We start from the raw sequence: 26056 nt of genomic DNA, 5'->3' as shown, positions 1-26056 counted from the left end.
TCCTCCTGCAAAGCCTCAACAGTTAGAGTCCTCAGCTCTAAACACTTATTGATTATTGTTAAAAGGAAAGTTGATGTAACGCAGTGGTAAACATGCCCATGCCCAGCTTTATTCACATAAAAACATGTCATGATGCCTGTTTTTCTTGTCCTCCTGTGCTGTGTTCCCCCCTCCCTCACCTGCCTGTCTCCGGAGCTGGGCGGAGTCCTGCTCCTCCTGCGCACACCTGCAGCCCGTCTACACAATCAACACCACCTGCTGTGGATAAGAGGAGTCAGGACCAGACACTCGGGGCCAGAACGTCCGCGTGTCTCACGTGAATATTTCTGCTCGACTTTGTATCTTGGTATTTTTGTAAAACCCATGTCTGATTGGAATTTTGGCTTTTCTACAGACCTCCGCCCCAGACCCAGCTCCGGACCTCTCTGCACCTGCACTTCTACCTTGGTGTGGTCTCACGTTACCCACGCCTTGCACTTGTGTATTCTCCTGCTCACGGATCTGCACCCACGCTCCCCAGCTCCTCTGAATACGAACTGAATCTGTCCATGAACTACACTGTGAAGCACCTCGTTCCCCAGTCTTGTGGATTATTGAACTGTGATTATTGTGCACACACTTCTGTGAATAAAGACATTGTTTAACCTTCGAGAGTCGCGCACTTTTGGTCCCTCCATCTTGCTGGTTACGACAAAACAAAGTTTATCAGTTTGAACATTAAATATCATGTCTTTGTAGTTTATTCAGTTCAATAAAGGTTAAATGATTTGAAAATCATTGTATTCTGTACTTTTTTTAGATGATATAAACAAACTATATTGAGTCTGTCACTTCATCAGATGCTTGAATTTCAGATGACGTCACATTTTTAATCTTATAGAGATGAACAGCTCAGGGAGAAGTACCAACATTACTACAATTACTACTACTGCTACTACTTACTTCTACCTCTGCTGTTCTGCCGTAGACAAAGTCCAGGCTGTTTGTGGAGAAGGGGGGCTTTTCTCATCAGTCACAGCATTTACTGTAAATCATCAGACTGAGGAGGAAGAGGAGAGTGAAGGGTTAAGTGTGAGCTCCTCCCAGTCAAGAGGAGATAAAACTGCAGATGCTCAGACACAGACACACAGACCTAACCCTAACCCTCTGCTTCTGCCGTGAGTAAAACCCACTCTCCTCTGCTCCTCTGTCTGTCACCTGTCTGTCACCTGTCTGTCACCTGTCTGTCATCTATCTGTCGCCTGTATGTCACCTGTCTGTCACCTGTCTGTCACCTGTCTGTCATCTATCTGTCGCCTGTATGTCACCTGTCTGTCATCTATCTGTCGCCTGTATGTCACCTGTCTGTCACCTGTCTGTCATCTATCTGTCGCCTGTATGTCACCTGTCTGTCACCTGTCTGTCATCTATCTGTCGCCTGTATGTCACCTGTCTGTCACCTGTCTGTCATCTATCTGTCGCCTGTATGTCACCTGTCTGTCATCTATCTGTCACCTGTTCGTCACATGTCTGTCATCTGTCTGTTGTCTGTCCATCGTCTGTCTCTCACCTGTCTGTGTGGATTCTTTGTTTTTTTGCACTGTGGTTGTTTCAGATGGTCTGTGTGAGCAGTGGGCGTGTCTCTATGCAGTGGGCGTGTCCCTGTGCAGTGGGCGTGTCTCTGTGCAGTGGGCGTGTCCCTGTGCAGTGGGCGTGTCTCTGTGCAGTGGGCGTGTCTCAGTGCAGTGGGCATGTCCCTCTGCTGTGGGCGTGTCCCTGTGCAGTGGGCGTGTCTCAGTGCAATGGGCGTGTCTCTGTGCAGTGGGCGTGTCCCTGTGCAGTGGGCGTGTCTCTGTGCAGTGGGCGTGTCCCTGTGCAGTGGGCGTGTCTCTGTGCAGTGGGCATGTCCCTCTGCTGTGGGCGTGTCCCTGTGCAGTGGGCGTGTCTCAGTGCAATGGGCGTGTCTCTGTGCAGTGGGCGTGTCCCTGTGCAGTGGGCATGTCCCTCTGCTGTGGGCGTGTCTCTGTGCAGTGGGCGTGTCTCTGTACAGTGGGCGTATCTCTGTGCAGTGGGCGTGTCTCTGTGCAGTGGGCGTGTCTCTGTGCAGTGGGCGTGTCCCTGTGCAGTGGGCATGTCCCTCTGCTGTGGGCGTGTCTCTGTGCAGTGGGCGTGTCTCTGTACAGTGGGCGTGTCTCTGTGCAGTGGGCGTGTCTCTGTACAGTGGGCGTGTCTCTGTGCAGTGTTATTTATTTTATTTAATCTGGTAAAATGTTTGAGAACTTGAGGCCAGAGCACGACACAAATGAGCACGAGGCTGAGAGAGAACGGCTTGTTGAAGAAGACAGTGACGGAGATATGATGTTCTTCAGGTGGTTGATGTTCTTCAGGTGGTTGATGTTCTTCAGGTGGTTGATGGTTGGTGTTCTTCAGGTGGTTGATGGTTGATGTTCTTCAGGTGGTTGATGGCTGGTGTTCTTCAGGTGGTTGATGTTCTTCAGGTGGTTGATGGTTGGTGTTCTTCAGGTGGTTGATGGTTGACGTTCTTCAGGAGGTTGATGTTCTTCAGGTGGTTGATGGTTGACGTTCTTCAGGTGGTTGATGTTCTTCAGGTGGTTGATGGTTGATGTTCTTCAGGTGGTTGATGGTTGACGTTCTTCAGGTGGTTGATGGTTGACGTTCTTCAGGTGGTTGATGTTCTTCAGGTGGTTGATGTTCTTCAGGTGGTTGATGGTTGACGTTCTTCAGGAGGTTGATGGTTGATGTTCTTCAGGAGGTTGATGTTCTTCAGGTGGTTGATGGTTGACGTTCTTCAGGTGGTTGATGTTCTTCAGGTGGTTGATGTTCTTCAGGCGGTTGATGTTCTTCAGATGGTTGATGTTCTTCAGGTGGTTGATGTTCTTCAGGTGGTTGATGTTCTTCAGGAGGTTGATGTTCTTCAGGTGGTTGATGTTCTTCAGGTGGTTGATGTTATTCAGGCGGTTGATGTTATTCAGGCGGTTGATGTTATTCAGGCGGTTGATGTTCTTCAGGTGGTTGATGTTCTTCAGGCGGTTGATGTTCTTCAGGCAGTTGATGTTCTTCAGATGGTTGATGTTCTTCAGGTGGTTGATGTTCTTCAGGAGGTTGATGTTCTTCAGGTGGTTGATGTTCTTCAGGAGGTTGATGTTCTTCAGGTGGTTGATGGTTGACGTTCTTCAGGTGGTTGATGTTCTTCAGGTGGTTGATGTTCTTCAGGTGGCTGATGTTCTTCAGATGGTTAATGTTCTTCAGGTGGTTGATGGTTGATGTTCTTCAGGCGGTTGATGTTCTTCAGGCGGTTGATGTTCTTCAGGTGGTTGATGTTCTTTAGGTGGTTGATGTTCTTCAGGTGGTTGATGTTCTTCAGGTGGTTGATGTTCTTCAGGAGGTTGACGTTCTTCAGGTGGTTGATGTTCTTCAGGTGGTTGATGGTTGATGTTCTTCAGGTGGTTGATGGTTGATGTTCTTCAGGTGGTTGATGGTTGACGTTCTTCAGGTGGTTGATGGTTGATGTTCTTCAGGTGGTTGATGTTCTTCAGGTGGTTGATGTTCTTCAGGTGGTTGATGGTTGGTGTTCTTCAGGTGGTTGATGGTTGAAGTTCTTCAGGTGGTTGATGTTCTTCAGGCAGTTGATGTTTTTCAGGAGGTTGATGTTCTTTAGGTGGTTGATGTTCTTCAGATGGTTGATGTTCTTCAGGTGGTTGGTGGTTGATGTTCTTCAGGTGGTTGGTGGTTGATGTTCTTCAGGTGGTTGATGTTCTTCAGGTGGCTGATGGTGTGATCCTGATGTTTTTCAGATGGAGTGTGTGAGAGGTGAGACGTTGGAGATGCCGGCTCTGGGCCGTCCCTTTGAACTGGGCATGTTGTACGACGCCAGAGCAGACAAACTGGTGCCAGGTCAGTCACTCTTCACCCTACATCTTTATTTATATATGAAACCTAAGAGCCAATCAGCAGCGAAGTTATTGAAGGTACATGCCTTGTCCCCTTGCACCACTGTTTGGCAGGGAACATATTTAATTAATGTTCATATTTTGATTTACAGACACAATAGTGAAAAAAAGCTATGTCCACTGATATATACAGTGTGAAGTTTTATCGAAATGAGGCTTCCTCTGTGTTTCAGGCATGACGCTGTGGGACCATGAGAAGCTGCAGCAGGACATGACAGAGACGCTGAAGCCCAACAGTGAGTTTGAGATGTTGGCGTCAGACTCCATTTCAGATAAGTCCGCTTCTCTGGGTGTGGACGCCGCACTCAAGGCCAGTTTCTTTAGTGGCCTCATCGCGGTCGACGGCTCTGCTAAATACCTGAAGGACACAAAGACCTCCAAACAGCAGGCCAGAGTCACTCTGCAGTACAAAACCACCACATGCTTCAGAGCACTGACCATGAACCAGCTCGGAGCAGGAAACATCATGCACCCAGACGTGTTTGAGAAGGGGCTGGCCACACACGTTGTCACCGCCATTCTGTACGGTGCTCAGGCCTTCTTTGTGTTCGACCGAGAGGTGTCTGACTCTGAGAATCTCCAAGACATTCAGGGAAACCTCCAGGTGATCATTAAGAAGATCTCCAACATCTCCATTGAGGGGGAAGGAGCTCTGAAGATGGAGGACAAGGACAAAGAAAAGGTCCAGAAATTTTCTTGCAAATTCCATGGAGACTTCAGCCTGAGTCAGAACCCGATCACGTTTGAAGACGCCATGAAGGTTTACCAGGATCTGCCCAAACTGCTCGGCCCAAACGGAGAGAAGGAGGTGCCGGTGAAAGTGTGGCTACTGCCCCTCACTTCGCTAGACTCTGCAGCAGCTCGCCTGGTGCGGCAGGTCAGTGTGGGGTTGGTGTTTGAGGTGGAGAGGACTCTGGAGCACTTAGAGGACTTGGACATGAGGTGTCGAGATGTTTTGAACAGCACAGAGTTAAAGCAGTTTCCTCAGATAGTCACGAAGATCAGAACCTTCATGGGCTTGTGCTCCGAGTTTAAGCTGGGACTGCAGGGCGTTCTGGCTCAGAGGCTGCCATTAATTCGCGGAGGAGGAGAGGAGGAGGCGGAGCTCGCCGAGATACTCAGGAAAAGAGCTGCATCTCCGTTCAGTCACAACTGTCTGAACCAGTGGGTGAGGTGTAAAGTCAAAGAGGCCAGACTCATCAAAACCTTCTGTCACCTGATGAAGAACACAGAGGTCCTCTCCTCTCAGGATGACCTGGACGACAGGTCCAGTAATGTGAAGAACACTGTGTGCTTCGTCTTCACCTCCCTGGAGACTGAGGAGCCCTATCTCTCTGCCTTAAGTCAGTACTTAAAGGGCTCAGAACAGCTCAGCCCTCGGCCTAAAGACCTGGAGATGGAGCAGTGGTACAGCGACAAAGACGTCCGAGAGGCCGTGAGGACCAAGGCCAAGCTCTTTGGAGATTTTGCTGAGGCCAACGTTGACAACCAGGACGTTAAGTTTCTGGCAGTGGCTTTTAAGAATGAGACCCATAAAGGCTCAACCATCTACCTTTACGAAGAAGGATTTGAAGTCAGTGATAACTTTGAGCCCCCTTCGAAGCCTGAGAACATCAGTGTGGACGATGTAACCCACAACAGTTTGACTCTGCACTTCAGCGCCCCCACATGGGGGGCAGAGACGGTGATGGGCTACAGGCTGGAGTACAGCGATGGAGGAGAGTGGCAGCTGTCTGAGGCTAAGACGGGGTTAGTCAGAGTGAGCGCCCTGAGCGCAGACACAGAGTACAGTTTCAGACTGAGAGCCGTCACTGCAGTGGGTCTGGGACCGGCCGCAGAACTCAAGTCCATAAAAACGGCTCCTGAACCCGAGGGCCCCAAACGCCTCACGGAGGAGCTGAAGAAAACCTGTGAAGTTATAGAAACCAAAGAATCTCTGCAGATACTGAAGCTTCCACTGACCAGAGATAGTATAGAAATCCCAGGCTGCCAGCAGTTCATCTACGGCACCGACTTCCCCGGGAAGAGTAACTGCACCATAATGCTGATGGGCGCCACGGGAGCGGGCAAGTCTACCCTCATCAACGGTATGATCAACTACATCCTGGGCGTGCAGTGGACTGACCCCTACAGGTTCAAGCTGGTAGTGGAGGAGAAGAAGTCACAGGCTCATAGTCAGACATCGGAGGTGACGGTTTATAAAATCAACTTTGACGACGGCTTCATGATCGACTATTCTCTGACCATCATCGACACGCCGGGCTTTGGAGACACTCGAGGCATCGAGCGAGACCAACAGATCACAGAGCAGATCCGAAAACTCTTCTCCAACAACTTTGGGGTGAACGACATTCACGCCGTGTGCTTTGTAGCTCAATCTGCTCTTCCTCGCCTCAGCGCCACTCAGCGCTACGTGTTCGACTCCGTCCTCTCCATCTTTGGGAATGACGTGGCCGAGAACATCCGGGTTCTGGTGACTTTCGCAGACGGACAGCTGCCTCCGGTTCTAGAGGCCATCACAGTGGCAGGAGTCCCGTGCCCCAAAGCCGATGACGGAAAACCCGCCCACTACAAGTTTAACAACTCGGCGCTGTTTGCAGAGAACCAGAGTTCTGTGGTGGGGTTCGATGAGATGTTCTGGAACATGGGGAAAGCCAGCATGAGGAGCTTTTTTGATGTCCTGCACAAGACTGAGCCCAAGAGTCTGACTCTGACCAAAGAGGTGCTGAGAGAGAGAAAGCAGCTAGAGGAAACTGTGGAAGATCTACAGAGGAAAATCAAAGTGGCGTTAGCCAAACAGGACGAGATCAAACAGACTGAGGAACAGATGAAAAAGCACGAGGCCGAGATCGAGAGAAACAAGGACTTCATGGTCCCACTCAAAGTCCTGAAGCCTGTTCAAGAAGACATCTCAGGAACAGGAAACTACATCACCAACTGCCAGAAGTGCAACCACACGTGCCATTACCCATGTACCATTGCTGACGACAGCGCCAAGAAAGGCTGCGCCGCCATGGATCAGAACGGGTACTGCACAGAGTGCCCAGGAAAATGCATCTGGAGTGATCATTACAACCAGAAGTACAGATGGGAGTACAAAGAAGTCATCGAGGAGAAGACCGCAGAGGAGATCAAGAAGAAGTACCTGAAGGGAACCAAGGACAAGATGACTGTGCAGAACGTGATCTCAAAACTGAAAAGGGAATATCATCGGTTCAAGAACATTGTTACTGACATGGTCAAGGAAGCCACTAAGGCCATAAACCGTCTGAATCAGATCGCGCTGAAGCCCAACCCCCTGTCCACTCCAGACTACATCCACCTGCTCATCGAACATGAGAAGAAGCAGCGAGAGCCGGGCTGGAAGCAGAGGGTGAAGGCCCTGGAGGAGGAGAAGAAGAAGGCCGAACTGCTCACACAAGTCGGCACCGGGCAGGAGATTCTGGGCCCTCACTGAGGTCAGTCTGAACAAAGTCTATTTAAAACCGTTAGCTTCTTATTTTCTTTAAATCAAATGTAAGATGTGTTTAGTGTGACATGTTTAGGTGCTAACAGTGAGCTGTGCTCAGGACTGTCCCTGGTGGTGACGTGTTGTACAGCAGCGGTTGTTACTGTAAGTCCAGTTCTATAGGAGCAGACGCTCAGCAACGCTGTCAATCAAACCTGTTGCTAACGCTAGCAGGAGTCACCTCAGGGAAAGAAGGCGCCTGATTGGTTTATCTCGATTTACAGACAAAATAGTGAAATTAAAACATTTGAAGTCCAAAATGATGAGTCTGAAGCAGCAGAGACAGAGAGAGACACAGTTTATACACAGAGAGTGAACTGGAGCCAGAGTCGAGCAGGAAGTGCACCATGATCACTTCCTGTTTGGTGCACGTGGCTAACAGGTTAGCTCTGTCCAGAGACACGTACAGTCTGTGGTCACCAGCCGACATGTCAAGAAAAAACATTTCACTTATAACAGATTTAAAGAAAATAAAACACGAATGAACGAATGTGAAGAACAGAACAAAAGTCAGATACACAAACACATACACACACATACACACACACAAACACACAGAAGAGCATTAAACCAAGACCTCCGGCTCCATGGTACACGCTACAGCTCAGGACACTCAAACAACATGTGAGACGCACAGAGAAGCTTTGGCGCCGCTCGCGCTCTGAGCAGTCTCTGAAGGCATGGAAGCTCTGCCTGCTCACTTATAAGGCCGCTCTGCGGAAAGCCCGAACTAGATACTATTCAAATCTAATAGAAGTAAACAAAAATAACCCCAGATTTTTGTTCAGCACTGTAGCCAGGCTGACAAACTCCCACACTGCTAATGAGTCTCTTATCCCCTCCAACATTAGTTGTGACTTTCTTCACTTCTTCGATTACAAAATTACAACCATTAGAGACAAAATCAACAAAGCTACTCCAAAAATCAGCTCTGAGCAAATCCAGTCTGTAATGCCAATATCCCATATGGATCCTCTAATAATATTAGATAAATTTACTCCTGTTGATGAGGTGGAGATTACCTCAGTCATCATGTCGTCAAAACCATCAACCTGTTTGCTCGACCCTATTCCAATCAGACTCCTCAAAGAAGCCCTCCCCCTAATAATAGATTCCATCCATAACATAATAAATATGTCGTTAGAAAATGGCTACGTTCCTCAGTCCTTTAAGTATGCTGTGATTAAACCCCTTTTGAAAAAACCTAACCTAAATCCTGATGAATTAGTCAACTATAGACCTATCTCTAATCTTCCCTTCCTCTCAAAAATTCTAGAACGAGTTGTGGTGAAACAGCTCTGCCGCCACCTGCAGGACAATAATATATTTGAAAAATTTCAATCTGGATTCAGAGCTCACCACAGCACAGAGACTGCACTGCTTAAAGTAACAAATGATTTACTACTAGCTGCTGATAACGGGCTGGCTTCAGTCCTGGTCCTACTGGACCTCAGTGCAGCGTTTGACACCATTGATCACAACATTCTACTGCAGAGGTTAGAATGTGACATTGGAATCAGAGGGACCGCCCTCAAATGGTTTAAATCCTATCTATCAGATAGGTACCAGTTTGTTAGTATAAACCAGAGCACCTCTCCCTGTTCTAAAGTAGCCTGTGGTGTTCCACAAGGATCTGTGCTTGGTCCAATCCTATTTACTCTGTATATGTTGCCATTGGGAAACATTATCAGAAAACATGGCATTAATTTTCACTGCTACGCTGATGACACTCAGCTGTACTTATCAATGAAACCAAATCAGACTGATCAAATAGATAAACTCAGTGCCTGTGTGAAGGACATCAAAACCTGGATGACCTTGAATTACCTGCTCTTAAATCCTGAAAAAACAGAGGTCATTGTCGTTGGTCCCAAAGGTCAAAGAGATTCTCTGTCAGACCAGATAATCTCACTCGACAATGTGAGTTTAGCTTCTAGCCCTACTGTAAAAAATCTTGGAGTCCTATTTGATCAAAATCTCTCATTCACAGCCCATATAAACCTAGCTTGTAAAACCGCATACTTTCACCTGCGAAATATAACTAAAATTAGAAATATTTTACCTAAAAACGATGCTGAAAAACTCATCCATGCATTTGTTACTTCCAGACTTGATTACTGTAATTCTCTGCTCGCTGCCTGCCCCAAAAGTACTATAAAGTACTATAAAGTACTATAAAGTACTATAAAGTACTATAAAGTACTATAAAGTACTATAAAGTACTATAAAGTACTATAAAGTACTATAAAGTACTATAAAGTACTATAAAGTACTATAAAGTACTATAAAGTACTATAAAGTACTATAAGGAGCCTCCAGTTGGTCCAAAATGCAGCGGCCAGAGACAACTGTTGTTGTGATTTTGGGTGTTACAAAAATAAAATTAAAACCACAAGCGGCATCGAACGGCCCTCGTGGGCCGTGCTTCGCACTCGGCCGACCCGGCACTCCCTGTTTGTGACGCTGACGCGCCACTTGTCCCTTTTATATTGCGGCTTTTGGCTGCACTTGTCCCCAAACTAGTCACATCGGAAGTGCTGATGCACAAAATGCAAAAACATGGGTTTTCCATGGCAACACCGTGCAAAATACAAACTTGGCCCCCTGGACTTTTTTGACAGTGACGACGAAGAATCACTGCAAAATTTTGTGTTCGTCGTTGACGATAATAAGTCGTTATAAGATTTTGAAATGTACGAAAATTTGGAAATTTTCCCATTAGGATAACATGGGCGCTTTCGCGCATCGCCATGGCAACTCAGTGAAAAATATGACATGGGTCAACAAACACACACTCATACACACACACACACACCCCTACACACACACACACACACTCTTTGTGTTGTATTTGATCAAACTGTTTTTGTCTCTTTCAGTCCTCGTCTCGTCCTCGTCTCGTCCTCGTCTCGTCCTCGTCTCGTCCTCGTCTCGTCCTCGTCTCGTCTTGTCCTCGTCTCGTCCTCGTCTCGTCCTCGTCTCGTCCTCGTCTCGTCCTCGTCTCGTCCTCGTCTCGTCCTCGTCGCTCGGACTTTGAAGACTTTGATTTTAAGTTTTATTTTGGATCAGGATGTTTCGTGTTGTTGCTTTATTGTCTCTAAAACCTTCAAATCAAGAATATTAATCTAGAGGTGATCATTTTGTGTCCAGGAGACGACTGATCATTTGTTTTGATTTGTTGTTTTGTGATTTTTCGTTCTTATTCTGTAAACTCTTTGAATCACTGTGTTGAATTGTGCTGGACAAACTCGTGGTGAGAAAGTGGATTTAAAGAGCCACATGACTCGATTCTCTCACCTGATGTTTCCTCACACAGACCTGGAGTTGTGTTTTGTTTCATTCACATGTTTAACACACAAACCTGCAGATTTATAACTGAAAACACTCTGTTCCACCTTGTGATGTCATCATGTGGTGATACAGGAAGTGCTCCACTGTGTTTTTAAACTCCACCTTCACTAGAATCATTTGGATCATTTACAATCTACTGAACTAAAGGTAAAAGGAGCTGTTGAAAACTACCACTTGATGACATCACAAGGTGAAACGTTGCATTTTGGTCTTTGTAGATGTTACAGACTAATAATAAAGTGTGAATCAAACATGTGTGAATGAAACAAAACACAACTCCAGTGTGTTTTTGTGTGATAAAGGACCTTTAAACACACAGAGGAACAATGCTAATGCTAATGCTAATGCTACACATTTACCAAAGAAGTGTTGTGTTTGTGAATCCTGTTTTCACTGTGGCTAATGCTAATGCTAATGCTCCTCAGATGTTAAATGTGTTTTTACTGTTTTACTGTTAAGAGCCACAGACACAGGAGTCGAGGCTCATGGTGAATCAAACGTTCACTTTTGTTCAGAATTTTAAACAGATCAAAGTGATTTGTGTTTTACACGTTTTTAGAATTGGATAAAATAAATGTTGATATAAACATGATACAGCGAGTTTTTAATTTAATCTCACATCAAACTCAATCTCACATCCGCCCTGTTCACTCACGGTGATGTTCATGCTGGGGGAGCTCTACATGCATGTCTATGACGGAATGTTCAGCAGTTGCCATGGTGACACAACGCACACATTAGTGAACACAGACAAAATATTTTTTCAAGATGTATTTCAAGATTTGGTCCTGTTTAGGAGTTTGATTTTACACAAAGAGGTGAATGTGACTCACTGAAAAACTGTTGGCTAATGCTAATGCTAATGCTAATGCTAATGCTAGCTTGTGACTGTAAAGTTATCTGAGAGGGGCGTGTTTAACAGCACAGTTCACCTGTTGGAGTTTAAATCGGCTCTTTATGCTCAGATTGTGTCAAAATAAAACTCAGATTAAAGTCTTGAGTCACAGACAGAGCAGTGCCTACAGTTAGCGTCACACCTTTAAAGTATTTAAATTCTGGAAATATTGACACCGTTTCTTTTGAATAACATTTATTGATATTTTTCTCATGATTCCAACATTGTTTTCACATAAACCAGACATTTTCAGACAAACATTTAGACGATTTCCTTTATCACAAACAGTAACCTGTCCCTGTCTCTGATTGGTCCAAACACCGACCAAACCCCGCCCACCTCCAGCTCTGGCCAATAAAAACACATTTACTTCTTTTAAAATCAAATACAAATCATTTCAAGTGAAGAGGCGGAGTTTCCACAGCAGCGTTTCTGTTCCTCCCTCAGAAAAACAGCAGCTCATCAAGAAGAAGACGCGAAAATAACAGACCCGACTCGTTTAAGGCAGAAGCACCGACGTCTCAATGTGTCAGATGCCCTCCCCCGTGTCCCGTGTGTCAGATGCCCTCCCCCGTGTCCCGTGTGTCAGATGCCCTCCCCCGTGTCCCGTGTGTCAGATGCCCTCCCCCGTGTCCTGTGTGTCAGATGCCCTCCCGTTCTTTTCTTCAGACACATCTTGGCACAAAGCACCAGAGGCTTGTGGAGCTGAGGCGTGCGCTCTGATTGGTCCATATATGGTGAAAGAGGCGTGTCCAGCCGCGTTGAGGGCGGAGGAACGTGGGTGATGCTGCGTTCATGTGATCTCCAACGCTCAGAAGATCCGACTCGGAAAAAACGGGAATAAACGCAATTCGTGTCGGAGTTTCACTGGGAAACTGGTGCGGAAGCGTCGGACGGTGGGAAGTCGGATGATTCCGTACGAATCTCTGAGTTTCCGAGACGACATGAACGAGCATCAGAGGAACGACTGTGGAATCTGGACAGAACCCAAACAAAACGCTGAAATCTCAAACGTAAACGCCACAAACGGATCATCGGAAAAACTAAGAGTTTGATCCAAAACAAAATAAACGTCTGAAATCACAAAAGATCAAAACAACGAAAGCGACGTTTAATCCGGTCGATCAGAAGCGAGGACTTGACCGGGACTGGACCGGGCCTGGACCAGAACTGGACCAAATGTAAACAGCTAGCGTCTAAAGCTAATAAATTAATCTATTTAAACAGTGATAAATACTGTTTTCTGATTGGCTCCTGTGAGCGCAAACACGACATCACCAACAAACAGCCAATCAGACGCTTCAGAGCAGAGGGCCCTGATTGGCTGATGGGTCAAGTGTTTCCTTAAAGGGTCAAGTGCTTTTTAAACAGAGGACGCCACGTTCAGAGCAGGAAGTGCACCATGACCACTTCCTGTTTGGAACACGGTGGCAGGTTAGCTCTGTCCGTTTATATACACAGTGTACGTTAGCGCGTTAGCTCAGTCCGTTTATATACACAGTGTATGCTAGCGCGTTAGCTCAGTCTGTGGGTCCGACCTGTCGAGTTTTTGTGGATTCGAGATGAAAAAGTCAAACTGAACGTGGAGTTTTCTGAAGCTTCAGACAAACAACTGGCCACAATATTAGAGAAACCAGGACTAAACCGGGACTAAACCAGGACTAAACCAGGACTAAACCGGGACTAAACCGGGACTAAACCGGGACTAAACCAGGACTAAACCGGGTCTAAACCGGGACTAAACCGGGTCTAAACCGGGACTGAACCGGGACTGAACCGGGACTGAACCGGGACTGAACCGGGACTAAACCGGGACTAAACCGGGACTAAACCGGGTCTAAACCGGGACTAAACCGGGACTAAACCGGGACTAAATCGGGACTAAACCGGGACTAAACCGGGACTAAACCGGGACTAAATCGGGACTAAACCGGGACTAAACCAGGACTAAACCAGGACTGAACCAGGACTAAACAAGGCAAGTTTATTTGTGCAGCACAATTCGTACACAAAGTATTTCAAAGTGCTTTACAGAATAAGAAAGACATTAAAATCACACAAATCAAAACATAAATAATCACAAATAATCATCATAAAATTAACATTAAAGGAGAAAAGTGCAGAATAAAAACCTTTCAGTCGTCTGCACAGATGAACAGAACAGAGTCTGGATTTAAACATCGTCACAGTCGAGGTTTGTCTCACATCTTCAGGGAGAATGTTTCAGGTTTTAGCTGCATAAAACTGAAACACTGATTCTCCATGTTTAGTCCTGACTCTGGACCAGCAGGAGGCCGGTCCCTGAAGTCCTCAGAGTGTGAGATGGTTCATGTGACACTAACATGTTAGAGATGAACTTTGGACCGAGGCCATGGAGAGACTTATACACAAAAGCTGCTTTAAAGAATATTCTTTCGTCGGGTGGTCGGGTGTTTGGGTGGTTCAGAAAGTGGTTCGTTTTGGCAGCGCTGTGTTAAAAGCAAAGGATCATGATGCACAAGTAGCATTTTGGACTCCATAGTTTATAAAGGCAAGTCTAAGAAAAAATAAATATATATTTCAAATTATAGGCCTAGACTACAACCAGTATATTTATTTTGTGTGTTTTAATCAAATCGTTTCGCAAATTCAAATAACACAAAAACAACTGATCTCAGATCTCACATGGAGCCCCAGTCTGAGGGAGATTGACTCATGTTTATCTTCTTCCATTTTCTCCAAGCTGCTGGGCACTTCCCCTTTGCCCTTTCCTTGTGGAGGTCTACAGTTTTGTCTCTTGTGCATTTTGACAGTTCTTTGGTCTTGTCCATGTCAGTAGTTGAGTCTTACTGATTGTCTGGGGTGGACATGTGTCTTTATGCAGCGAACGACCTCAAACAGGAGCTTCTAATTTAGGAGAATAAGTGGAGTGGAGGTGGAGTTTTTAAAGGTGGAGTAACAGGAGGGGCAGAATTCTACCTGATAGACAGGTGTTCAAATACTTATTTGCAGCAGTAACATACAAATAAATTATTTTAAAAATCATACAATGTGATTCCCAGATGGTTTTTTTTAGATTATGTCTCTCACAGTGGACATGGACCTAAGAGGAACATTTCAGACCCTCCATGATTTATAAGTGTGAGAACTTGTAAAATCACAGGGTGTTCAAATACTTATTTGCCTCAGTGTATCTGTGTAATCCTTCAGTCGTCCAGGTCTGATCCAGAGCAAAAGACGAAGTTAAAATCTGTCACTGGACAAATCGTTGTAGGATGAAGACGTTTGGACGCTGATTGAAGCCACTTTTTCAGTTCTGGTCAGATGCTGGTGGCCACTGCCTTATGTCTATCTGAGGGGAGGGGCTAACTACACTAAAACTGTAAACATCTATTGTGTCCAGTTTCAGCTGGAACTCCCCTATTCAGCCCTTAACGACCGTGCTATAGTTGTCATTGTTCTAGGTCTGAGGATGGACTTGTAGATGGGGACAGGTGGTGTTTCAGGCTCCATTCCTGTTTAAGGAAGGATTGTCTTTCCAAACAAAAGTCTCTTCTTTAACTCTCCTCTCAAACCGTTTCTTTTCTCTGGCTCAGATCTGAACTTCACTCTCTTCAAAGTTGTGGTCAGTGTCTTTGAGATGGAGATGAACAGCAGACTGTGGTCCTGAGCTGCTCTCTCTCAATTTGGTACATTCTCTGATGGACCTCAGAGCAGGTCTCAGTTCTGGTTCTGTTGGACCTCAGAGCAGGTCTCAGTTCTGGTTCTGGTGGACCTCAGAGCAGGTCTCAGTTCTGGTTCTGTTGGACCTCAGAGCAGGTCTTAGAGGAGCAGCCCTCAGATGGTTTAAATCCTACTTATCTGATGGTACCAGTTTGTTCATGTAAATCAGAGCTCCTCATCATGTTCTAAGGTAGTCTATGGTGTGCCACAGGGTTCTGTACTGGGTCCAGTCCTGTTCACACTTTATATGTTGCCGTTAGGTAAATATCATCAGAAAACATGGCATTAACTTCCACTGCTCTGACACACAGCTGCACTTATCAATGAAACAGATCAGACTGATGGAGCAAACAGACCTAGGGCCTGTGTGAAGGACAGAAAAACATGGATGACACTTAATTATCTGCTTCTTAACCCTGAAAAAAACAGAGGTCATAGTTCTAGGCCCCAAAGGCCTGTGAGACTCTGTATCTGACCAGAGAGTTTCTCTGGACAGTTTCAGTGCAGCCTCCAGCTCCACTGTAAAGAACCTCAGAGTTTTATTTGACCAAGAGCTCTCATTCACAGCACATATAAACCAAACCTGTAGAACAGCCTGAATATCAATAAAATCAGAAAAATATTGTCTAAAAGTGACGCTGAAAAACTTATCCATGCATTTGTTAGAATTAAATTTAAAGTTCTCCTCCTGACATATAAAGCCATAAAGGGCGTGGCCTCATCGTATCTGCAGATGCTACAGTTCCATTTCATCCAAACAGAGCCCTCTGCTCTCAAAATGCTGGACTGGTGGTTCTAGAGAGTCTAAAGCAGAGCAGGAGGGAGAGTTTTCACTGACCAAGCTCCTGTTTATGGAATCAGCTCCTGCTCATGTTAAAGAAGCTCCACAGTCTCTACATTGAAGACCAGACTTAAAACATTTGACTGAGCTCATGTCCAGGACAGTGAGGAGCAGAAATAAAAGGAGCAGTTTTAGTGAAGCTGCCTCAGGAGCAGCTTTGGGGGAAGTGGAGACCTGAGACTCTCCTCCTGTTTTCCCTCAAAAGCTTCACTCTTCAGTTCACCTGGAGTTTGTTCATTGTTCTTCACATGTTGTTTCGTGTCCCACTGCCCCCAGGGGAGTGCAACTGTTTCAGATGCCCTCCCACTGACTGTCCGGTGACGACTGGACACTATAATATATATGATCATGCCTTTTTAGCAGATGAGATCTAGACAATTCTGAGTAAACTGATGTCTTACTTTATCAAACATGAGGAATTGGAGGAGATTAGAACATCAGCACAACTTTTATAGATGGACACCAAGGACAAGACCCTCCATGTCCCACTCAAACACCTGGACATGGGATTTGTCACAAAGCAAAGAAGGAAACTGAGAGGAATTCAGTTTAGTTTTATTCATATAGCACATTTAAAATACAACATACAAAATACAACAGTAAATACAAACTGAACAAAGTGTCTCACATAAACAACAAACAAAAACAGATATACATAAAATAAAACACATATACAATAAAACAATAAAAACCTAAGATCTCCAGCGTAGAGCAGCAGCTGCAGGAAACACCAGTGAACACTTCAGTGTTTAAGGAAGAATGTCTCTCCTTTGCTGCAAAAAGATGATGGAACCACAGTCTGACCCTGTTATAACAGAAGCTGAAAGTGCAGTGAGTATGTTTGAGAAGCTTCTACAGACTGTGCTTAATGTACTTTGATATGAAAATTTAATAAAAGTAAATGCAACAATGTTGAACCTGAAGATCTCACTGTATCACTGCATTTTAACAATATTAATTGTATCTGTCCCCATCTGTATCAAATAACACTGGTCTATAGAATGTTGTGGTATCACCTGAAACACAGCGCAGTGATCAGACCTGTCCTGCCACGACTGTTGATCATCTCCACACAACATCTGTTAGAGGCAGAAAGTGTTTCTATACTGAAAAACTGAAAACCTAAAAAGTTGTTCTTGTTTTCACAGCCTCAAAAATGACTTGGCTTTTACCTTTCCTCTTCAACAGTCAAATTAAAACTGAAACTATGGTGAAATTATCTTAACTTATTCCCACTTTAAGAAAATAAAATGCACATTTAAAAATTCCTGATTTTGTTCCATACCATTGGCCTTATACTCTTTGATTCAACAGAAAACAGGAGGCACTGGCTCAGCAGGCTACAGTTTTATACAGAGTGAATGTAAACCTCACATCATTTTTTTGGTGTTAAAGGTTTCACTTTGTTGCTTGACATTAAAAAACAGGAAACATGAACAGTGCTGAGCCACATCCTGTGCACATTCAGAATACTCAGACGTTAAAACCACAGTCACCTGCCGTCCCCATGTGACAGGGTGTGCTCCTGTCTCAGATCAGAGCAGGACTTTTATCTGCAGGACTCAGCTCCTCAGACTCTACAGAGACTCTGCTCTTACAGAAGGTTCACTCAGCATCACTGAGACCTGCACTCTGCCCTCACAGGACGGACCTGAGCACACGGTGAGTTCTCTGGGTTTGTTCATTCTAACTGGACCCTGTTACATCCCAAGTGTGACAAAGAAGTACATATAGTTTTCTGTGTTGTGCCTCAGTTTGGAATCAAACTGTTGTTCAGGCTGTAATGTTGATGTCTAATTTGCCAGAGGAAACAATGATTTTTTATATTTAACTTGGAGTAAATCTTTCATGGAGTGTTTGAGTGGATACGTTGCAACTTGTTTCTTCAGCTCTTCTGTTTTACTGGTAAGAAGATGGACTGCACTGTGTTTGGACACATGCAGGTCCTGTCGTAACGGGTGCGGGAAGGACCAAGAGGTGCAGACTCGGGGCAAGGTTACAGTGTTTATTTACAAAGGCAGTGAAAGTCAGTCTTAATAGTTCATATAAGTTCACATGGAGAATCACGGAGCGGGAGGCAGACCAGGCGGGCGGAGTGCAGGTCGGGGACGGGGAAACCAGGACCGGGGTGCAGGCAGGAGCAGGGCGAGACCGGGGCAGGCTGGTCCGGCATAGTCCAGAGAGCGGAGTCCGAGACCGAAGGTAAGCAGCAAGCCGGAGACCAGGAGGAGACAGGTAGCGAGACGGAGGGGTGACTTTACCAGAGCCGGAGCGCAGAGGCAGGAGCGAGGATGAGCGAGGACAGGGATCTGGAGGGTAACAAAATCCAAATGAGAACATACAAGCTGGTACCAGGATACAAAACTGAGCTGGAACATTCACGTTTACACGCGGACGGTCTGGCGCCGAGTGTCGTCTGCCGAGCCCTCAAGTACTCAGCAGCAGGTGGTGGTGATTATGCTGATGCGCTCCAGGTGCGTGCGGGGGAAGACTCGAACTCCGCCCAGCTCCGGGCAGACAGGTCAGGGAGGGGTAGAGAGCACGGGAGGACAGGAACCAACGGGCGTCATGACAGGTCCATGTGAAAACATGAGGGCAGTTTGTGCCTCGGGTTTGTGGCGAGTGCAGTGGTGATGCATGAGCACCTGTACTGCTGATGATTCATTGGAATGTATTTATTGGCTCATTGACACGGGCATTTAACCCTTGTGTTGTCCTGGGGTCATTTCTGACCCCAAATGCAACTTTGTCACAGCAGAACACTTTTTTCATGCAATTCTTATTATACAATCTTTATACAATGATACTGAATCTATTTAATGTTTTTGAAATATTGTTTTAGCTAAAAAAAAAAAAAAGTGCATTTTTGACCCTCAATATGTTGTGTAACTCTTGATGTACGACTGGGCATCCACTACTATTCTAAGATTCAGGGCTGACAACAAGACTCAGCTGTGTAATTCCCCTGAAGAAGGAGGGACGCTCATTCGTAATGTCCAGATAAAATCTGTCTAAGACTGGTCTGCTTTTGGTCTTTTCCTCTATCTTTTCATTAAAGTTATTCCATTACATAATTCTGGTGATCCTGAGAATATTAACATTTATAGACCTGTTTATATCATCAATAGTATTGTCAACATTTTTGATAAAATGATTTTTACTCAGCTATCGAATTGTCTGACAAGGAACTACTGTCCCAATGTCAGTCTGAGTTTAGAAAAAATCATTTCCACTACAGCTCTTCTCAAATTTACAAATGACGTGTGATGAAGATGATGTGTACCGGTGCAACATCCAGTGATCTCACTAAAGCTTTTGATTTTGTTGATCTTTATTTACTGCTGGACAAATTATATAATATTGACATTTCTAGATCTGCTCTAATTTGGTTCAACTCTTACTTGCACCACCTGTGCCAGACTGTGTCAGAGTGTGTCTAATCTCACAGGTACTGACAAAGTCTTTCCACAGGTTTCGTCTCTTGGTCCTCTGCTTTATATTTATTAATGACCTTCTGAGCCGCTGCACTGACTGTGACATTCAACCACAGTGGGGCAAAAAGTATTTAGTCAGCCATCAACTGTTCAAATTCTCCCACTTAAAAAGATGAGAGAGGCCTGTAATTTTCATCACTTCAACTATGAGACAGAATGAAAGAATCCAGGAAATCACACTGTCTGATTTTTAATAAATAAGTATTTGTTCATCTACAAACACAAGATCTGTGTCTCAGACCTGTACCTTCTTCTTTCAGAGGCTCCTCTGTCCTCCACTCGTTCTCTGTATTAATGGTCCCTGTTTGAACTTGTCCTCAGTATAAAAGACACATGTCCACAACCTCAAACAGTCAGACTCAAACTCCACTATGGACAAGACCAAAGAGCAAAGGAACCACAAACAAAACTGTAGACACCAGGCCCCGAACACTCAATCTGCAACAGGTAAGAGCTGGAGTCAACAAATCAACTGTGGAGCAAGTATTACAAAATGGAACAAGACCAAGACCTGGGGCTCCACCAAGATCTGACCCCGTGGGGTCAAAATGACACAAGAACAAAGAGCAAAAACCCCAGAACCACACGACCGAGTGAATGACCTGCAGAGAACTGGGACCAAAGTAACAAAGGGACCATCAGTAACACACTACACCACCAGGGACTCAAATCCTGCAGTGCCAGACGTGTCCCCTGATTAAGACGGGACATGTCCAGGCCCGTCTGAAGTTTGACAGAAGCATTTGGATGATCCAGAAGAGGATTGGGACAATGTCACATGATCAGATCAAACCAAAATACAACTTTTTGGTAAAAACTGATCTTGTCGTGTTTGGAGGAGAAAGAATGCTGAGTTGCATCCAAAGAACACCAGACCTACTGTGAATCATGGGGGTGGAAACATCATGCTTTGAGGCTGTTTTTCTTTAAATGGACCAGGACGACTGATCCGTGTAAAGGAAAGAATGAACGGGGCCAAGTATCGTGAGATTTTGAGTGAAAACCTCCTTCCATCAGTGAGGACATTGAAGATGAAACGTACTGTCGAGGAGATCTGCAGGAGAAATGGGTCAAACTACAGCAACAGTGTATGAAAACCTTGTGGAGACTTACAGAAAACATTTGACCTCTGTCATTGCCAAGGATCAAGAGTATACAGTTGTCCCTCGCTATTTCACCGTTCTTCTTTCGTGGTCTCGCTGTTTCGTGGATTGTTTTTAGTGCAATTTTGCATGCTTTTTTTTACAGTATATGAACGTGTATTGTGTCGTGCGTCCTGATTGGCTGTTGGACTGTAGACCATTGTGTTGTGCGTCCTGATTGGCTGTTGGACTGTAGACCATTGTGTCGTGCGTCCTGATTGGCTGTTGGACTGTAGACCATTGTGTCGTGCGTCCTGATTGGCTGTTGGACTGTAGACCATTGTGTCGTGCGTCCTGATTGGCTGTTGGACTGTAGACCATTGTGTCGTGCGTCCTGATTGGCTGTTGGACTGTAGACCATTGTCCATCAGTCTCCTCCGTGCCGTGTCTCCTGTCCAGTACAGAATGTGTTCAGACAAATTTACATAAATGTTGGATCTCAGTGTGACTCTGAAGTGCTGTACGTTTGCAATTTGTTTTTGTTGTAATGGCAGGCAGATCGGACCAAACAGTGCAAGACTCTGGAAAGGTTTACAGTGTTTATTTACAGAATGTGAATTACAGTTCAAAAAACGTGGGTAGATCTGGCACGGAACAGGAGACGGGGTGCGGGTCAGGATCCAGGGGCAAAGCGGGCGGCGCAGCGGAGCTGACAGTGCGGGCAGTGCCGGAACGGGGAGCAGAGTGTGAGCCGGGGTCCGGGAGAGTGGAGAGCAGGGACGGAGACAGGGCGACCAGAGCTAGGACAGGGAGCAGGGTGCAGAGCGGGGTCCAGAGGTGCAGGGTGCGAAGGACAGGACGAGACGAGACTGTACCAGGTCGGAGAGACAGAGTAGGAGCAGAGCCGGGAGGGTCCAGAGAAACAGATCTGGAGGATGGCATACAAAATTCCAATGAGCAGGATACAAAAAGGCAAAACAGCAAAAAGGCAAGACAAGCTAGAGTCTTCACGTGAACACGCAGGAACACGCCAGGAACTCCGCCCAGCTCTGGCTCCGGCAGGTGGGGGAGGGAAGGAACAGGACAGGAGAAAAAACAGGGAACAGGAACAGTGCGGATCGTTCTCCCCGACAAAACCCACAACGTCGATGAAACGTTCTGCACCGACAAAGACGCCTACGAAGGTTTGAACTTTGAGAGAGTTTAAACGAGAGAGAAATGTGAGAAAATGTTAACGCCTGTGTGAGAAAAGTGTATAAAGTGTGTTTGTGAACTACTACTGCTTATTTTAAATTCTGCCAATATGTTATATCAAAGTGCTCCATCCTCTTGCCTCCAACATCTCAGTACACTCTACAAGAGCCTGTGTAGAGTCTTTCTTTGCTGCCCTATAGGACACACCACTGTGCTTTGTGCATCAGCTGTCATGGCTTTCTTTATCAGCAAGGAGGCGCTCTCAGTGGTCAGTTTATTTCCAAATACTTCTACCTTAACTGCCCTTTATATTTAAACCAATATTCAATCTCATTTAGCTCCTCATACAGTCTTTGCCGTAGAAACCACCTCTGTTGTACCCCCCAGAATGAAAAAGGAAGTGTGTAAACATGCATTTCAACACCGCCCCTGTCGACTACAACCTTCTCCCAGTTTCCATCTGCTCTGACTTTGTTCTGCTCTGACTCCCATTGTTTAGGAATTTTGTTTTAAAATGTCTTAAGCAAGTTTAACTCCTTCTAATCCCGATTCTTGGGTCAGTTGGGCAGGGTGGGTTAACTCAGAGAGCCCTGTGTGTGTGTGTGTGTGTGTGTGTGGGGGGGGGGGGGTGTGGGTGTGTGTGTGTGTGTGTGTGTGTGTGTGTGTGTGTGTGGGGGTGTGTGTGTGTGTGTGAGTGGGGGGGGGGTGCTGCTGTACGTGTCCTGACAAACCCCTCAAAAAACAGATACTTCATCTCAAGAGGTTTATACTTTAAAATGTTTATTTATATTTTCTCTTTCCCTCTAGGAGAAATATGGCTTCAGATTTTAGAAGGCACATTGAAGAAAGTAACAAGATAGACAACGGACCTCCTGCCCGATATGAACTTCAGCTAAAAAGAGTTAATCTGGACAAAGAATCAGATGAAGAATCTAAACTGAGGAGATTTACTCTTGGAGAATGTGATCCAATGTCTCTGAACAGGACCATCCTCCTGGTGGGAGAGACTGGGTCAGGGAAGTCCACTCTGGTCAACGCCCTGGTCAACTTTGTGATGGGGGTGGAGTTTGAAGACAAAGTCTGGTTTGAGGTCATCTCAGACGAGAAAGACAGACCCCAGTCTGAAAGTCAAACTTCTGCTGTGTCTGTTTATGAAATATTTGGATTTGAGAGAAAAACTGTCCCTTATTCTCTGACCATCATCGACACTCCAGGATATGGACACACAGAAGGTTTAGATAAAGATGAGATGATTATTCAGTTACTCCAGGACCTGTTCTGCATCCCTGAGACAGTGGACACAGTCAGTGCTGTGGGTTTGGTCATGAAGGCCTCAGAGAACAGACTGGACGAGAGGATGGCTTATGTCTTTAACTCTGTCACGTCTCTGTTTGGCAAAGACATGGAGCAGAAGATTGTGGTGATGATCACTCACTCAACAGGAAGAAAACCTAAAGATGCTCTCAAAGCTCTGAAAGAAGCAAAGATTCTTTGTGCCAGAGATTCAAAAAATGAACCAGTGCATTTCCAGTTCAACAACTGCCAAAATGAGACAATTGAAGATGACAGTGATGAAGAGGAACTGGCACAAAATGCATTTAAAACTTCAAACAAGGGAATGAAGAAGTTCACAAAGTTTCTGGAAACAGCAAAACCTCAGTCTCTGAAGACGACAGTGGAGGTGATGAAAGAGAGAATCAGACTCACGGCCTGTGTCCAGAACCTAAAGGAACGAGTGACAGAGGTGGAAATGAAACAGGAGGTAATCAGGAAGAACAGAGAGGAACTGGCACAACTTAAACAAGAGATGGAGAAAAACAAAAACATTAAAGTTAACATAGAAGAAACCTACAAAGTGAAAGAAGAAATAAACCACTGGTGGGACACCAAAGCTGTGACCTGTAATAACTGTGAAGAGAACTGTCATTACCCAGGATGCACCTGGGCCTGGAGTCCAAGCTGGTGTGAGGTCATGAAAGACGGGAAGTGTACTTCCTGTTCTGGGAAGTGTCCAGTGGACGCTCATGTGAAAGAGAAGTGGAGATATGTGACTAAGACCAGAACAGTGGAAAAGACCATTGAAGAAATGAAGAACAAGTATGAAGAGAACAAAACCAAGAGTGAGGAGAAGACCAGTCTGCTGCAGGATCTGGAGAAGGAATTGTCTGATCTTGAACAGTACAAAAAACAGTGTCTGGACGAGGTCTTCAACATCATAGAGGAGCTGGAGAAGATTTCTCTCAATGTGAACTCAGTGTCCACTTTTCTTCATCTGGAGTTCCTGTCTGAGAAGATGGGGACAGGAGACACAGAAAAGATCCAGAAACTTGAAAAACTGAGAAGTCGCATGAATAAGGCAAATCAGGCTGCAGCTTCATATGCGAGTCGTGCTTATGACTGGGTTAAAGGGCATTTGTCCTCAAAATAAACACATATAAAGAAGACCCATGATGCTTTTCTTCTGACTTTAGTATTACTACAGTTCAGGTATATAGTACAGAGTAACTATGATTATGATTTCATATTTTGTTTACTTTAAAAGTATATTGTTGATCTAAAACAGTTTAATCAAAGAAACAGATCATTTGACTTCCTGTTTAAAACTTTTTAATTTTGAAAAATGCCTGTGTGACATTTCTTGATCTTGTGTGTATGATCTGAGGGAAAAAAGAAAAAATATCACGAGGGACTAGAAAAAGACAATCCTTTCTTGAACTGGAATGTGGTCCTTAGACATCATCTATCTCCATCTGTAACTCCATCCTCAGACCTAAAGCAAACAAAGGAAACAAAGAGAACAGCAGAGAAAGCCACGATGTGAATAGTTGTGAAGGCACCGATTAATGAAGTACGACTCAGGCACAGTGCACACTGAGTGTAGCTCAATAAATGTAGCATACATACAGAAACTGTCAACAAACAGGTGTAGACGGGAAGTGTACTTCCTGTTCTGGGACGTGTCCAGTGGACGCCCATGTGAAAGAAAAAAAGACCAGAACAGTGGGAACGACCACCGAGAACACGAAGGCCAAATTTGAAGAGAACAAAACCAGAGACTGGAGAAACTGGTGTTTGGATTGTTCAAGGTTGGACATTTCATTCTGCAGTGTCTGGATCAGGTCTTTGAGTTGGTGGAGAAGCTGGAGAAGATCACTCTGAACATGGACTCAGTGTCCACCTTTGTCCATCTGGATTTTCTCATTCAGAAAATGAAGGAGAAGGAGAAAAAGAGAAGATTCAAAAACTGTAGAAAAACAAGGCTGCTGCCAAATACTCAAAGCTGAGTGAAAAGTCTCCTGTGATGTGAGTCTAATGTTCTCAACAAACCCTCAGTTCTCCACAAAACTGAAAGAAAAAGAGACAAAAATATGTAAATGTGATTGTGATTTTGTTGTAATATCATGTCCTGAGAGTCTGGAGGTTATGCAGACGACATCACAGCTTTTGGAACTTTATTAATCAGTGAAATTAGTGAATAATGACATTTCCATCTGTAAAATCTCAGGACTCAGATATTATTTTATATATTATATACTCAAGTCATAATTTCACTGTTCTGCTTCTGGAGACCTGCTCCTGTAATCCTCCATCGCACTGACACTTGTTATTTCTGAAATATAAAATAAAATAAGTGGGTCACATCAGTCCTGCCTCAGTTTCATGTTTGTGTCAAACATCTAAATCACACTCAGCTGCTCCTGTCTATTACTATTCACTGAAAAGTACACGAGACGAGTATAAGTACTGCGTCCTGTTCTACTCTGTGTGGGCGACACTCGACTCTTTAATACTCCACAGAAGTGTAATACTCCCCTTTAAAAGAAGTTATTGGCAGCTTGTTTTACTTGAAGTACATTTTTTATTAATACATTAAATATAAATACTTATAAATGTCTTAAATCTAAACAAATCTTTACTAAAGCCACATATTCTCTTTATCTTTTTCCTGATGATTGTGTTTTATTTTAGTCAAACCTGAGTTTTAGTTTCATACTTGTTCATGAGTTTGATTCAGATGAAGTGCTGCACTGTGGCGCCC

General features: G+C 44.9%; 2 protein-coding genes across 2 annotated transcripts; both read left to right on the top strand.

Annotated features, from left to right (window-relative positions):
- The first annotated feature begins 1143 nt into the window (after positions 1-1143).
- On the top strand, positions 1144-11297 carry LOC117379332 (uncharacterized). The gene is made up of 4 exons (XM_033976028.2): positions 1144-1157; positions 3795-3894; positions 4124-7408; positions 10338-11297. Exons 2-3 carry the CDS (start codon positions 3795-3797, stop codon positions 7405-7407), a joined length of 3384 nt encoding a protein of 1127 aa, XP_033831919.2. The 5' UTR covers positions 1144-1157; the 3' UTR covers position 7408; positions 10338-11297.
- A 6488-nt stretch (positions 11298-17785) lies between these two features.
- Positions 17786-25661, top strand: LOC117379623 (uncharacterized). The gene is made up of 2 exons (XM_033976330.2): positions 17786-17909; positions 22825-25661. Exon 2 carries the CDS (start codon positions 22832-22834, stop codon positions 24443-24445), a length of 1614 nt encoding a protein of 537 aa, XP_033832221.1. The 5' UTR covers positions 17786-17909; positions 22825-22831; the 3' UTR covers positions 24446-25661.
- Positions 25662-26056: the final 395 nt, after the last annotated feature.

This window comes from Periophthalmus magnuspinnatus, chromosome 12 (genome assembly GCF_009829125.3).
Source record: "Periophthalmus magnuspinnatus isolate fPerMag1 chromosome 12, fPerMag1.2.pri, whole genome shotgun sequence".
Lineage (NCBI taxonomy): Eukaryota > Metazoa > Chordata > Actinopteri > Gobiiformes > Gobiidae > Periophthalmus > Periophthalmus magnuspinnatus.
This window is presented reverse-complemented; position numbering and strand designations above follow the sequence as displayed.

Excerpts from the sequence above, each read along its gene's own strand:
- LOC117379332 (XM_033976028.2), top strand. The coding sequence starts at position 3,795 with ATGGAGTGTGTGAGAGGTGAGACGTTGGAGATGCCGGCTCTGGGCCGT. Across the intron at positions 3,895-4,123 it reads AGCAGACAAACTGGTGCCAG|GCATGACGCTGTGGGACCAT; the intron begins GTCAGTCACTCT and ends TCTGTGTTTCAG.
- LOC117379623 (XM_033976330.2), top strand. The coding sequence starts at position 22,832 with ATGGCTTCAGATTTTAGAAGGCACATTGAAGAAAGTAACAAGATAGAC.